At 41.8% G+C, this 16304-nt stretch overlaps 1 protein-coding gene across 1 annotated transcript in view; it reads right to left on the bottom strand.

The window, feature by feature from the left end:
- The window catches only part of LOC114572876 (cnksr family member 3), a 74327-nt gene extending 62099 nt beyond the window's left edge, over positions 1-12228 (bottom strand). Inside the window, exon 1 of the mRNA XM_028604657.1 lies at positions 12003-12228. Coding sequence (XP_028460458.1) covers positions 12003-12054 — 52 coding nt within the window. The 5' untranslated portion in view covers positions 12055-12228. The remainder of the gene's footprint in view (positions 1-12002) is intronic.
- Between the last annotated feature and the right edge of the window lie 4076 nt (positions 12229-16304).

The raw sequence follows: 16304 nt of genomic DNA, 5'->3' as shown, positions 1-16304 counted from the left end.
GTCTCTTTGTAGTCGTGTTGTGTCTCTTTTTGGTCCTTTTTAGTTTTTTGGGGGGGTTGGTTTTGGGTCTCTGACGTCATTCTGCGTCTCTTTGTAGTCGGTGTGTGTCCTGTTGTGGTAGTTACAGTTTACACAGTCACAGCTAATGAAGGAAAGACTCATATCTAATATCAACCGATACAAAAAAAAAAAACTACAACCAGATGAATGTCTTGTCTCTTGAATTCATGGTTGTATCTTTTTTTTGCCCAGACATTAGATTAAAGTCTCTGATGCATCAATTCTTTTAAAACTTTAAAAACATATCTTTCAATAACCTGGCCTTTGTTGACATGGTTACAGTTCAAACAGTCTCTTGAATTCCTGGCCTGACAGAAACTCAAATACATCTAAGATGACGCTGATGATAAAGTGGATCGGCCTCTCCGGCTGCAGTCCGACACGTGAGGAAGAAGTCGGTAAAAAGGTAAAATTCCAGCTGCTCATAATCAGTCCAGTTAATCATTGGTCAGAAAGATCAAAACAAACAAGACGTTCGGCCTCAGTTTACACAGCGCCACCCTGAAATCCTTTTGAATAACATTTGAAAGCAATTTGTCATGTTTACTAATGCAGAAATGTGGAAAAAGTGACAAAGGTAGGGCTGCAACGCAACGCCAGACGAGATCAAACCGCACAATTCTCTGCATTGTGAAACGGTCCCGGTAGAACTCTTAATGTCCTGTTCATTACGACAAATGGCGCGTGTTGTGTTGTTGAAAAACAAACACGGAGTATGGACCCGACACTCCTCAGCTGGGGGGCAACGAGAGGAATATTTACCCCCACCTCCTACACAACAGGACGAGGGTGGAGAGGAAAAGTGTCAAAGGAGCACTGAGGCTATTCATAGCTTCACTGGGCCTCTGTCAAACCCCTACATTACAACTCACACACACACACACACACACACACACACACACACACACACACTACAACAACACACACAGACCCTACACTATAACACGTGTAGGGTCTGTGTGCCACACACAATGACACACACACAGACCCTACACTATAACACACACACAGACCCTACACTATAACACACAGACCCTACACTATAACACACACAGACCACACTACAACACACACAGACCCTACACTATGACAGACAGACACATACAGAGACCCTACACTATAACACACACACAGACCCTACACTATAACACACAGACCCTACACTATAACACACACAGACCACACTACAACACACACAGACCCTACACTATGACACACACACAAAGACCCTATACTATAACACACACACTACACTATGACAGACACACACATACACAGACCCTACACTATAACACACAGACCCTACACTATAACACACACACACACACACACACACACAATGACACACACAGACCCTACACTATGACACACACACACAAAGACCCTATACCTATCTCACACACACACACACACACACACACACACACACACACACACACACACACACACACACACACACACACACACACACACACACACAGGAAAAAGGATTTCCTTGAGCTTGTGCAGATTTGGGCTCAGACGTCTTGTGAAATCAAACAAACAGGAGTGTGTGTGTGTTCCCACTTTAACCAGTAGCAGCCTTCACACTGGTGCAGATCTTCTGGAGTGGCTGGTCCGCACCGCCAGAATGGAAATGTATGCTTAAACTGGTAAGCCAAGGAAGAGACAGTGTGAAAGGACATATCCAACCATTACATCCCTGTTATATTCGCTTCTATCATGAAGTCCTGCAGTCATTTAGACGTTTGAGGTTGCCTCTGACGCAGGCTGAACAAATCTCCCAATCTGCTTTACTAGGATCCAGTGATGAGGCGCTACTGGAATCACGGTGATATTACCGACTAACACAGCTCAGCTCTCACAGCAGCAGGGACGTGGGAAACGCTTTACAAATAAGCTTATTAGCTCATTTAGGTACAAACATTACTTTCTCAGTTTTACATCATAACAATTTAATACATTTGGGATTAAGACATTTGTTTCTTTAGCTTTTTTGCTGGGCATTTTATAGACAAAACAATACGATAAATCCAATAGTGATTTATAGAAACGTTTACCGAAAGAAGGAACGAGTTGTAATGTAGCTCTCGTCCACAATGACTTCTTATTATAGTACATTTACATTGCAAAATGTTTTTACAAGGCTGTAGTTACTTCGGTCTTTTTTGTGGCCGTTTTTGAAGTTTGACACCTTTTTTTGAAGGTTTTTTGGTGTGTTTTGACCTATTCTTGCCTTTCTTCATCACCTTTACTTTTTTCTACTGTCTTTTTTTCTTTCCAAATTTAGACTTAAAAGATTCTCATTTTCACTATAGATGCATATCGGTGCCAAATATCGGTTTCATTAACTTCTAATAACAGGCATCGGTATCGGCCTTGAAAAACCAGTATCGGTCGATCTCTAGTGCAATGTGTTTAAAAATCAAAGACATACTTTTTGTTTTTTTAACCCAGACATTTCAAAATAAAACCATTTTAAAGCTGTAATTGCAATACGGTGAAAGTGTGATATTTCTGCTCCAGGTTATCATAGCGTCAGACTCTCCTACCGGCCGATGTCTAAGGGAGTGGATTGTGGCTCTGGACCATTGACATATATAAACTGGACCAACAGACCCCGTGTCTCTGGACAAAGACCAGTGAAGGATGTTAGAAGTCTCTTCTCTGGTGCTGGCTGAGCGCTACTGAGCAGCCTCCAACTGAGCTTGAAGACGTAGATGTAACGTGAGCACACTGTCTAAAAGTGTGAAGTCTTCTGGTAGCTGTGCAGAGAGAAATCTCAATCATTCCCAATCTTACAGAGACGGAGAGCGTAGGTATATGTAAGGAGATAACATAGACACAGGCTAATTATTGATCACTAACATGCTAGTTAACATTAGTAATTAAACTAAAACAGCTAATGTAAGTCCAAACTGCCGGTGAGCTTCTCGTGTACTATACGGGAATTCCTCTACTGTGTGACCCAATCGTTAGCCTATTTTTACATAAACGTCTACGGAGCCATAACGTGAGGTAAAAGGTAATGGAGCCTTTTATACATTGTCGTGTTTCTTTAGAAATAAACAATGGACAAATAGAGTCTTTAAACACTTCAGATGTAAAGTTATTCGCCGTCAAAATGAATGGGAGTCAATGGGATGCTAACGGGAGGTGATGGCTTTGTAGCATCAAAATGGCGCCATCGGAGGTTTGAGTTCTGAAGAGGCAGGAAGCGCAGGAAGAGGCGCTCAGTGGAGGGAATCTGGATGCTTCCTCCGGTCTCCCCCCCTCAGTGAACTCAGTCTCACTGATAACACAAACTGACAGCAAGGAAAGAAAAAAAACATATCTGCCAATCAGGAGAATCTATTTACATGCAGACAACCCTGGTGGTATCTACTATAAACTACCAGTAGAGAAAGAAGTATTCAGATCCTTTACTTAAGTGAAAGTACTAATACTACACTGTAAAATATGCTGTTACAAGTAAAAGTCCCAATCGTGTGACTTTTTACTATCTCAGGGATTTCCCTGCCATTATTACGTTTAATAACGGTCCAAAATGATGTGAAAAAGAGACGGAAAACTACCACAAAAAGGGACACAAACCAACTACAACCGCAAAGGAAACACAAAAAGGCAAAAAAAGGAGTCAACATGACTACAGAGAGACACAAAAACCCACAAAGAGACACAAAATCCCACTAAATTTATGGGGGAAATTGCATTTTTTTTGCCAAATATGCACAACTAAGTCTTCCATAAAGCTAGGGAAAACTCTGTATCTGTGCGTTTCTGATGAGGATTTAACCCCCAACTCTGTTAGGCTGCATATTACTACGTTTTCATTTTTAAAATCTGCGTTTTTGAAACAGAAACGATCTCCGTCCACACATGAGTCTTAGCTCCAGTAGCAGAGCTAATCTCTTCTCTCTGGAATCAGAATTGTTCAAATCAAAAATGACGCCATACCCCTAGTGTTAAAGATCTTAGTTTCTAAACCAAAAATGTAGTAATGGGGATGTAGCCTTCGTGCCTTGCTCTTCCTGCCGGACAACGTTTGGCCACGTTCTCAGGGGGAGGAAGGCTCTCCTCCCACAAAACAAACAACCAGCCTTCGTTGATCCGATGAACTCAGATCCTCCTCATCAGAGAGTTTCTGTTCTCTCGTCTTACAGGACGACACGCTGCACATTTGGATTCGTTCCAGCTGAAGAGTTCAAACGGCACACCTGCACAACGCTGCATACAGGGGTCTTCAACGTTTGTTAAGCCAAGGACCCCTTAACTGAAAGAGAGATGGAGCAGGGACCCCCTACTACATATATTGTCTAAAATGAAGTTTTAATGAAGTATTAAACCGGGCCTACAATAATGTGTAGGGTGACCTAAAGCCTTTATACAATAGCTTAGTATTCTATGCAAACCTTTTTTGTTGTTGCATAGAATACTAAGCTATTACAGTAAAATAGCCTAATAATTGTTGGCATTATTTTATAAATCAGGCGTTAATGTTACGCATACATGTGGCACAGTGAATCCTTAGGATTAACTTCATCTGTCGGTGGCTACCTTATAGGGGTGGGGAAAAAAATCGATACAGTATAGTATCGCGATATTTTTCGTGGCAATACTGTATCGATACACAGACGCCAAGTATCGATCTTTTATGATATAGGTGTTGGTCAGTTTGTCTGCTTGACAATCACATTTTGCACCAATAAAACTGAAGTGTGATGAACAAACAGAGAAATTTATATTTTTAGATACAACAGATGTTGACAAAATTGTCCTTTCGGGACATCATTTGAAATTGGGAAAAATCTGAAGTTGGAAAAGAGGTAATATATTGCAATATATCGCAGACTATTGCAATATCTTTAAAATCGCAATAATATCGTATCGTGACATAAGTATCGGGATAATATCGTATCGTGAGGCCTCTGGTGATTCCCACCCCTACTACCTTAGTGACTGCCTTACCCATAGGCCAGTAAGCAGTGGGGATTTATATTTGCTAATAATATGTTGGATTCATGTTAAGACTTTTTTAATTTTCGAAAAAACTTAAAAATTAACAATTATTTGGAGGCCCCCCTGCATTGACTCTGCCCCCTATGGGTCCCAGACGCCCTGTTGAAGATCCCTGGGTTAGAAGACAACGCCAGCAGCCTCAAAACACATAAGCACCAGTGGCCGGGTTAGCTCAGCTGGTAGAGCACGCGCACATATGTAGAGGTCCAGGGTTCGAGTCCGACCTGTGACGGTTTTCCTGCATGTCTTCCCCCTCTCTCTCCCCTTTCACGTCTGAGCTGTGTTATCATTAAAAGGCGGAAATGCCCATAAAAAAAACAACAAAAACACAAAGCACCGATTACAACTTTCTAGGCTTTTCATTGAGTTAGGCCAGCCGATAGTGATTTTAGCCGATTCCGATTTCATTTTTTCCTAACCACCGCTTTGCACAGAACATAGACATTTTTTACATAATGGATCACTATAAAATATAACTATTTAAATTACTCTAAAGTGCAACGTTAGAACTTATTCCTTCTTTTCACATCCAATATACAACAACAAATCTGATTTGAGTTTTTGGTGTTGTGCACGTGAAAACCGGCCGGTCTATTGCTTTTACATAGTACAGGAACCATTCACGCACTGTGGCCGAGGTGTGGCACCAGCTATAGATAGATAAACATTCACACACATTTACACTACGATGGGCAACTCGGGGTTCAGGGTCTTGCCCAAGGACACTTCGACATGGGACTGCAGGGCCAGGGATCGAGCCGCCCCTACATTTGTTATTTCATGTTGAGATGTGTGAGACTGCACCTGCCAGACGGCCAGAGTATGTGGGTTTGTCTGAACAGGCAGCGCTCCATCTCAGAGCTGTACAGGTGTGTTCACCTCGGAGCTAACAGCTGTGTGATCGGTTTCGCTCCACCAACTCAGACGATAACAGTCACACGGAGACTCGCTGACCGGAGAGCTACATACGGACTAAGATGCGTCCCAAAATATTGAAAACTGTGTCAAATAGGGCTGTCCTCGACTAAAGAAATTCTTTGTCGACTAACACTTATACGATTTTGTCGACTAATCAATTAGTTGATTTAATTGACAGAGCTGTGCGCTTTGAGAGGTGGTTAAGACTAGAAAAGCACAATATAAATGTAGTTAATTAACCATCTGTAAAACTGAGTTTCTCCACAATTAATCCTGCAAAAGCACCACTTTAAATCTCAGGTTTACCATAAATGTGAAATCTTAGTCGACTAAGACCAAAATGACCGATTAGTCGACTAAGAGGTGGCAGCCCTCGTGTCAAAAGCTGCACCGAATGCTTGGTCAGATACTCTGATCATATAAGATCTAAATCAGGAAATGAGTTACTTTGACAGACGGTATATATTTTATATTTTGGAATATCAGGTTGCATCCAAAATCTCATCCTCTGCACTACGTATACTATCGCTCAACATACTTTTGTGTAAATAAACAGTAGTATGCATCTTTTAGGAAGCAATACGCTGTAATTTTCAGCATCACTTCCTCCTTGACGGTGAAGTTCTCTTAATACGTCCATGTGTTGAAGACGCGTGATCATGGTAACCCCTGCCGACCTCCGACCAACGGTCGTTTAAATATGGAGTGATGTAAATTAAGAGCGTTATGGACGTTACAGAGCTCCTCGGTTTCTGTCCGTTTTTCTGTTATGAACTGTACGCAGCGTTAGCTATGGGATATTTGGTGACAGTTATACACCTCCAACTCAAATTCGCACCAGCCTTAAAAATCTTTCAAATGATACCCAGCATTAACTGTAAACTAATAAATATCTGAGTCCCCCGTGAGATTTATCACACTTAAAAAAAAAAAAGGTCCAGTGTGTGGGAATTTCTCCCATCTAGCGTTGAGATCATGATTCATGGACTTCCCTGACTATCCGTGTGCTGGGATACCCCTCCAGCTGCTATGATATTCCAGGATTATTCCAGGATTTTGGATGAGGCGTTTGTGGTCAGGCGGAGCAGCTGTGGGAACCAAAACGACTGCACCTCCCAACAAAAGAACTTGTTGCTTGAGTCGTACACACACACAAAGAGCAAGAGAGAGAGAGAGAGAGAGAGAGAGAGAGAGAGAGAGAGAGAGAGAGAGAGAGAGAGCAGCAGTCTGCCCTGTACTTACACTGAACAAACACAAAACTAATTCAAGACTCTAAATGCAACCTGAAGTCTGCGAGAACATGTTCAGAGTGTCCACTCGTCACTTTACGGATCAATCAGTGTTTCCTCTATGCTGTGATTTTACGGTGGCGGCAGAAATTTTACTGTGGCGGGCCAGCCATGGTAACAGAAATAGGGCAGACGCACAACGGGGTTTCTGCTATGTAGGCTACATGTAGCAGCGAACTCACAAGAACTGTCGTGCTCTCTCTCTCTCTCCCCTTCAGGGTGAGCAACTGGAACAGTGACAGGACATCATCACTCGCCAAGTCACGGCTACCAAATAAACAACATGGCGAGTAGCTACTGGTCACTCAATCTCGGGCAGAGTGACAAACAGCGACGAAAGCCGCGACATGAAATCTGCACTCACGCGGGTCCCGTGAAATATGACAGCTACAGTTTATTGTAAAATAGCCTTGTGGACACCGACTTTGATGAATTAACTGTTTACCAGACCCCAGATGAGACAAGAAGCTAACGTTAGCTAATGTTAGCGAACGCTGCGGTCCCTCTCCCGCTGCAGGAGAACGCTGTATTCCTCCGACAGCTGTATTGCATACCGCTCAAAACCGAAATTCTTAATCGACTAACGAGTTATTTTGTCGACTAATCGAGTAGTTGATTTAATCGACACATCTGCAAAAGTTTTTACACAAAGAATCACGCAAAATCATTACAACAGATGTGCTCATAAGTTTCTTCGACACAAGTCTTACAGCATGAAAAAGGATTTCAAAAAAATGACTAAAGAAATCTTTTAAAAAGGCCAAAACAAGAGGGGGCAAAGAAAATACAGCAAAGTGCACATTTCTAACATTGCAGAATCCAAAATGAATGCAGCCGTGAGATACCAAACTGTGGTGAGAAAATTCACCGTTTAAAATACAAGTATGGTGATATTCTATATTTGTAATGTTTTTGAGAGAGTGACAGGAAACACGCAGAGAACAAGCCTTTACTGAGTCCTCCCGGCCCAGTTACATGACCCCTGTGTGTGTGTGTGTGTGTGTGTGTGTGTGTGTGTGTGTGTGTGTGTGCTTGTTTTACTATATTCGTGGGGTCTAAAAACTGGGGAATACAGTATACTTGTGGGGTCTGCACAGCCTTTTGGGGCCCAAAATGCTGGTCCCCACAAGTTTAAAGGACTGTTTGAGGGTTAAGACTTGGTTTTAGGATTAGGGATAGAATTAGGTTATGGTTAGGGTGAGGGTAAGGGTTAAGGTTAGACATTTAGTTGTGATGGTTAAGGTGAGGGTAAGGGTTAAGGTTAGGCATTTAGTTGTGATGGTTAAGGTGAGGGTAAGGGTTAAGGTTAGGCATTTAGTTGTGATGGTTAAGGTGAGGGTAAGGGTTAAGGTTAGGCATTTAGTTGTGATGGTTAAGGTGAGGGTAAGGGTTAAGGTTAGGCATTTAGTTGTGATGGTTAAGGTGAGGGTAAGGGTTAAGGTTAGGCATTTAGTTGTGATGGTTAAGGTGAGGGTAAGGGTTAAGGTTAGGCATTTTTTAGTTGTGATGGGTTAGGGTTAGGGTAAGGGAATGCATTATGTCAATGACGGGTCCCCACAAAGATAGTGAAACACAACTGTGTGTGTGTTTGTCACTCTTTTCACGCAGAACAAAAGTCTGATCGTCAGATGTGGTTAAATGCCGGTGCTGCCACAATTAAAGTGCCAGGGTGACCCTTTGACCCCTCCACACAGAAAGGAGGCCGACCTTCATGGAGAGCTGGTATTGTCTGGGTCTTTACTGACCGCCGGAGACACTCGGCTCTGCATTGTCTGCGCTGCTACATGACGCGCGTATCGGTATGTGTGTTTGTGCTGTCGGAGGATAAGTCGGGCTGAACGGACACTCACTTTCTCACAATAGTAAATTGAACTCGTACAGAAGACTGGATGAAGCTGCAGAGACGAGAAACCTAGATTTAGATATTTGGCTTTTAAAGAAGAAGACCCTTTTCTCTCTGGCTTGGAATCATATGAAAGAGTTGCCAATGATGCCTCCTGTTGTCCTCGGGTCTAATCGGAGTTTCTAGGCTTTAATCAGAAATGTGGGTTTCTTTCAAACAAATTTTTAAAACTAAATAAGATGGATGGTTCCCTACAATGCTCTTCACAAGTTCAATAAATGATCAGTTCACTACTTTCATTGAATTTGGGCATTATTTATATTTCATATTTTTATAGCATTTAGATTAAAATTGATAATAGAACGAAAAAAAATGTCAAAAAAGAACAGAAAAAAGTGACAAAAACATCAGAAAAAGTGACAACAAATTTCAATAAAAGTGTCAAAAACATAGGAAAAAATGACAAAAAAAAACAATTCAGGAAAAGTCACACAAAAATTCGGGAAAAGTCATAAATTGTTTTTTAAAAAAAAACATCAAAAAAAGTGACAAAAACATCAATAAAAGTGACAAAAACATCAGGATAATCTCCAAAAATGTCAGGAAAAGTGACAAAAACATGGGAAAAGCTTACAAAAATGTCAAAGAAACGCAGAAAATTGACAGAAACGTCGAGAAAAAAAAAAAAAAAAAAAAAAGTGACAAGAGTGTTGAAAAAGACGACCAAAACGTTGGCATTATTTTTTACCTTTTGACCCAGAGAAACTAAAAAGTTGCACAGTCGACGGGGCAGACAACACACGGGTTAAACCCCCCCCCCCTAGAAATTTAGGGCAACTCTGTTATTTCTCCTGGGTACTCCAGTCCAGAACGGGAATGGTAAACCCTGTGCATGTGTTCATGTTATGAAATATGCAGCGATTATGAGCCGTTATTTTGAATTTTTTTTTACTTTCAAGGCTGCAAAAAATGTAAACGATTCTCACTAGAGACTCAAACTGTGGCTTCAAACTCTGCAACAGACACAACTTCCCTCCTGCTGCTGCTTGTTCAAACTGCTGGTAGTAGAAACAAACAGGTTTTTAATCAAACCTCCAGGTTCATCGTGTGCCCGAGAGACATTTGATCGTTGATGTGTTAACTGGTCGGGCCAGTTTATTGCTTAATGACACAACTGGAACTGTAACGAAAATGAATACTTGGCTCAGTGCCGCCTGTAAATCCCATCCAGCTGCCGCGCAACAACCAGAAACGGAAATATGACAGTTAAAAAAAAGGTAAACAAGGTAACACATGACGGATTGTATGCTTTGTGCCTAAAAACAACAACAACAAAAAACTATAAGATGAAATAGTTTATTTTAAATACATTTGTTTTATCTGTGATTAAAAGTTGCAGCTGAGAAACTACTTTAAAACTTCAAACTGTAAACTAAACAGCAGTGAGGCCTGTAACAATTATTACATAATTGTCTAATCGCAATTCCCGTTTCTTTGTTCTTTGACTCGCTAACAAGGTCCTAAGACGTATGACTGTTGATGGTAGTTGTTAGTTTTATGGTCATTTAGGACACAACAATGTTTTATGATAATAAAGAGGCATGGTTTACTTCATAGTAGGGCTGGGCAATATATCAATATTGTATCGATACTGTGATATGAGTAGTAGATCGTCTTAGATTTTGAAGAATCGTGATATTGTTACATAGTAAGTTCAGTCTTTTCCTGGTAATAAATGCTGCATTTCAGTAGCGTGATGTGTGTCTAAATGTGAAAATATTTTGTGAAAGCACCAACTGTCAACATTACAATATCTCTATCGAGGTATTTGGCCAAAAATATTGCAATATCTGATTTTCTCCGTATCGCCCAGCCCTACTTCATAGGCTGTGTATTTGTACGGTGGCCCTGAGAGGCGACAACACGCAACATTTCTTTATGTTGCATGTTGTGGTCTATTTGTTGTGTGTTGTGGTGTATTTGTGTGCACTGTGGTCTATTTGTGTGCGTTGTGGTCTATTTGTTGTGTGTTGTGGTATATTTATGTGTGTTGTGGTCTATTTGTGTGCGTTGTGGTCTATTTGTTGTGTGTTGTGGTCTATTTGTTGTGTGTTGTGGTCTATTTGTTGTGTGTTGTGGTATATTTGTTGTGTATTGTGGTATATTTGTGTGCGTTGTGTTCTATTTGTGTGCGTTGTGGTATATTTGTTGTGTGTTGTGGTATATTTATGTGTGTTGTGGTATATTTGTGGTATATTTGTGTGCGTTGTGGTCTATTTGTGTGCGTTGTGGTCTATTTGTTGTGTGTTGTGGTCTATTTGTTGTGTGTTGTGGTCTATTTGTTGTGTGTTGTGGTCTATTTGTTGTGTGTTGTGGTATATTTGTGGTATATTTGTTGTGTGTTGTGGTCTATTTGTTGTGTGTTGTGGTCTATTTGTTGTGTGTTGTGGTCTATTTGTTGTGTGTTGTGGTATATTTGTGTGCGTTGTGTTCTATTTGTGTGCGTTTTCTTAATGTTGGGTGTTGTGGCCTCTCAGGGCCACCATATATTTGTGATATTAACTACATTATCTGGGTCACATGACAATGATATAACCAAATTATGTATTCTGGGATGCATTCAAAACTGTAATATGTTAGCAAAAGTAATACCTAAAGAAATATGTTTTGAATTTGACTGAAAGGGACAATTATACTGTCAACTTCAATGGTTTCTGAGACAATTAATTGTACAGTAAAGTTTGCAATTGTTACAGCTCTAGTTAAAGTGTTGAATTAGCCGTCATAAAAGCTAAGGGCTACAACAGGACCGTTAGTCTCCCCCGGCAGTACCCATCAGATAGACGTTAGGTCGCACTATTTGGCAGTCTTACCTCGGATCCAGTCCACCACTTGTTGCGGGGTCCACTTGCTCACAGCCTCCATTTCTCCGGGATTTAATTTATCTCTCCGAATTAAACCGTTAGTCGGACATGATTAACGGAGGGGCTCCCGTTACGGCACAGAGACAGACGCGGTAGCAACCGTCCAACGGTCCGCCGCCAACTGACTGAGCTCGTGGACAAAGTTTACAGTCATAGCGCACAACACATGCGCGTGGGGCGGGTGTCCCATAGGGTTTAACCAAGGGATTTAACCCTGCCCATCTATGCCTTATCCTCCAATCCCATAAGAGAATTTAAATGCTGCCTTCAGGTGCTGTAGGAACAACAGAACATTAACGATACATTAGATTTAAAAGTGATGTTTGTTTTTTTTTAAATCTTAATTTCTTGCAAACAGAACAAGGTATAATTTTCTAGAAATGCACAAGACATGCAAAGTACGCTTACATTTTCTCTCTACATACATTTTGCAAATATAAAACTCCTAAAAGTGAGAACACAGTGAGATTGAAATTTGTCACATTGTGTGTGTTAATGCTTTCAGGAGCTGTGGGAACAACAGAAAATTAGCGAAACGTTTGGCTACGTTCACACCGCAAGTCCTAACGCTTAATTCAGATTTTTTGCTCAGATCCCATTTTTGGTTAAGCTGTTGACATGACCTTTTTAAGATGTGGCCTATATCAGATTCCAGTGTGAACTGTTTGTGGTTTCGAACTGACCCGCATGCGCAAGAGACCAATACCAATGACATCAGACGCAGCACGCTGATGCACTAAAAGTTAGGGAGGTCATGGAGGAAGTCAGCATTCTCGCTTTTATTTCAAAATGTTTGTGTAATGGCAGCCGTGACATTAATGAGCAGGTGCTGAGGAGGAGAAGAATGAAGAGAAAGAGAGACAACATTGGCTATTTTGGCCTTTTGCACAGTTATGGCAGCAAATTCACTACAGAGGTCTGTGTGACCGGGCGACCGATTTGTACGTCAGGAGCGCTACGGGCCTCCACCAGAGTTTCCTCTGGCTTCGCCAAGGGGGTAAGCTTCACCTCCGATGGCGCCATTTTGTTGCTTCAAATCCATCACCTCCTGTTAGCATTCCACTGACCGCCATTTATTTTTACGTCATTTGACTGCGAATAACTTTACATCTGAAGCGTTTAAAGACTCTATTTGTCCATTGTTTATTTCTAAAGAAACACGACAATGTATAAAAGGCTCCATTACCTTGTACCTCACGTTATGGCTCCGTAGCAGACGCTTTTATAAAAATAGGCTAACGATTGTGTCGTAACCAAGTGACTTACTGTCGCACAGTAGAGGAATTACCGTATAGTACAGGAGAAGCTCACAGGCAGTTTGGACTTCCATTAGCTGTTTAGTTTTAATTACTAATGTTAACTAGCATGTTAGTTAGCAATAATTAGCCTGTACCTATGTTATCTCCTTACATATACCTACACTCTCCGTCTCTGTAAGATTGGGAATGATTGAGATTTCTATTGGCACAGCTACCAGAAGACTTCACACTTTCAGACACGTTGCTCACGTCACATCTACGTTGTCTCTCTCAGTTGGAGGCTGCTCAGTAAAGCAAGAGATCACCGGAAAAGTGCTTCTAATATCCATCACTGGTCTCCGTCCAGAGCAACGGGGTGTACATGTCATGTCAATGGGCTTCGCCCTGCTCGGGCATAGTTCAACATATTTCGGGTCCTATCGCACGCGCTCACGCGCCACCAATCCGATGGTGTGGGCGAGACGGGCGCCAGACCCCGAGGGACCGGGATCCCACCTGATTCACGACCACATATGGAAGTGGTCTGAATCTGATTTGAAAAAAATCCGATCTTGGCAAGATTTGAGTGTTCACACTACTTCTGAAGAAGTGTGACCTGGTCACTTGACTCCAAAAACATCAGATTTGGGCCACTTTTGCCTGCAGTCTGAAGGTAGCCTTAGATATAAATGTGATGTCACCTTAAAAAATGCTGTTGCAATTTGTCACATTGTGTGTGTATGAACACTTCATCATGTGGTGGTGTTTTATGTTTTTTTTTTTACATAAAAGCAAGTAAAATACTAGAACTGCAAGCAGTTATGACGGGGCCCAAGCCTCCGATGCCATTCGCCTCCGATGCCAGTCGCCTCCGATGCCAGTCGTCCCTGATGCCCCGCGAAGCTGCGCCAATGCGGGACTCGAAGCATTACGTAGGGGGGGCAAACGTTGGTGAATATCGAGAGGTTTGATGCACGAGGTCTGCGGTACTCTGCCGTTGCAAATGTAGTGGTTAACAGTTCATCTCCATGCACGTACAGACTACCTTTAACAATTCTCTACTATAAACAAACTCCTTAACCCCCCTGACCACAGGGGACAGCAGAGAGAAATGAGAGAGTGACTTAGAGGGTGGAGGTACCGGCAGGTATGGCGGTTGAAGAGCAGGGGGAGGTGGTCAGGTTGTTGTAAATGGTGTCGTAGGTGCCGATTGATGTTTTCCTCCGTGGGTGCTCACAGGCGCACGTCGTTAAAAAAAAAAAAAAAAAAGTAGTCAAAAGTTGTGCATTTCAAAACCTTAGGAAATGGACAGCCGCCGACACGAACACACGCGCCTATTAACTCGATAATAAAGCCGTAAAGTAGGCTTTCAACTCAGGACAGAGCCACTTCTCACAAATACAGATAGGATTGGAGATGAGAAGTTTAACTGACACGTAACCATGATCACCTTCGTGGGAAATTAAGAATCAATGCCACCGACATACCCAATCACACTATGACAGACTCTCCACTTAGCACCAACTGCAATGTTTAATTGCACGGTATCAAGGTATATGAATGGTGTTGATTTTGGATTGAAAAAGTGGGAGAAAAGAGTTACATTTGTCCACTGTGAAGGTTGTAGAAACTTTGTCAGGTGGGTTAAGAAGTTTGTTTATTGTATATAACACCAGGGAAGCACGCGAAAGCGAAAACCAAAACGTAACGGTAGGAGGTAAACATCAGTTAATATTGAGAAGTGTGAGCTGCAAGGTCTTTGATACATTCCCATTGCAAATATTCCATTAACATTGATTAACAGGGCAAAACACTTTTATGTTGATTTTAGCGCCCACTAATGGCCGATCTTTGCCAAATTTGGTAAAGCGCCTCAGAACGCCATGCCGAACGAGCACCACAAATTTTGTGTTGATTGCTTTTACTGTGGCAGAGCAATTGCAATTGCAAATTCCCCATTGAAATGCATTGAGAAAATTGGCGGGAAAAAAATAAACGTTGCTTATAGCGCCCCCTAAAGGCCGATCTTCGCCAAATTTGGTACAGAGTATCGTCGTCAGATGTATGGAATGAGTCAATTTTTGCGATTGAGGTCCTTGCGGGGTTTTGGACCAGTCCGGAAAATGGCAACCCCCCCCACCATGTACGGTTTAGGCTGCAGTCGGAGTTTTAGGCGGAGAAGAATAATGGAAAATAAAAATAACAAAAAATCCTTAGAAAAACAATAGAGTTCCACGCTCCGTTGGAGCTGTGAACCGCGTTGCCTTGCAACACGTGGTTCCCATGCCCCCTCGGGCTTGGACCCCTAATGGACAGCATCATTTAAAAAAGAATGAGGCCTTTTAATTATTATATGATGCGAGAAGTTGTGGTTTCCATTGGATGTAAACAAACTAAAAGCAGAATGTTGAACTGTATATAAATGTGGAGACGCGTGTAATTTTTGCAAGACGGAGCAAATTAGCATACGTTTTTTTTTCTTAAAATATGTTTTAGTGCATGCAAAGATAACAATAAATTGCTGTATGTGAAGTGTTTATGTAGGCAGGCCTCCTCTTGACCTGTGTGGAACAAAGCCTTCACATGGCAGATGATCACATTCAAAATGCCTCCTCCAGCCCCTAATCAGCTCTGTTCATCTTGTCATGTGTGCTGGGTGTTGGCTTGTTTGGCTTGTTTTAGGGTCTAAAACGTTTCCCATGGGAAGAGCACTTCAGGCCTTAAACTGTGCCGAGAACAAGAAAAACATCAGCTGGAAGATAGGCTATTGCATTATTCATCGTCCTAAGTGTAAAAAGTCTACATAGCCTACACAAAACACACAAAAGTTTAAAAAGTTTTGGCCTAAAAGTGGATCTAGGAAATTGCACTAATATGTTGCACTTTGTAGTTTGGCTCATTTAAAGCTAGTCCTACATTAGCAGACCTTCTGCCACAGAGCTGTGGGGGAGGGTCTGGCTAGTCCACACAACATCCCAGGATGGGAGAAAAACGTGCTCCGGTTTATTGGCAT

This window comes from Perca flavescens, chromosome 18 (genome assembly GCF_004354835.1).
Source record: "Perca flavescens isolate YP-PL-M2 chromosome 18, PFLA_1.0, whole genome shotgun sequence".
In the NCBI taxonomy this organism is placed as follows: Eukaryota; Metazoa; Chordata; class Actinopteri; order Perciformes; family Percidae; genus Perca; species Perca flavescens.
The sequence above is the reverse complement of the archived record's forward strand: the minus strand, read 5'-3'. Positions and strand labels throughout refer to the sequence as shown.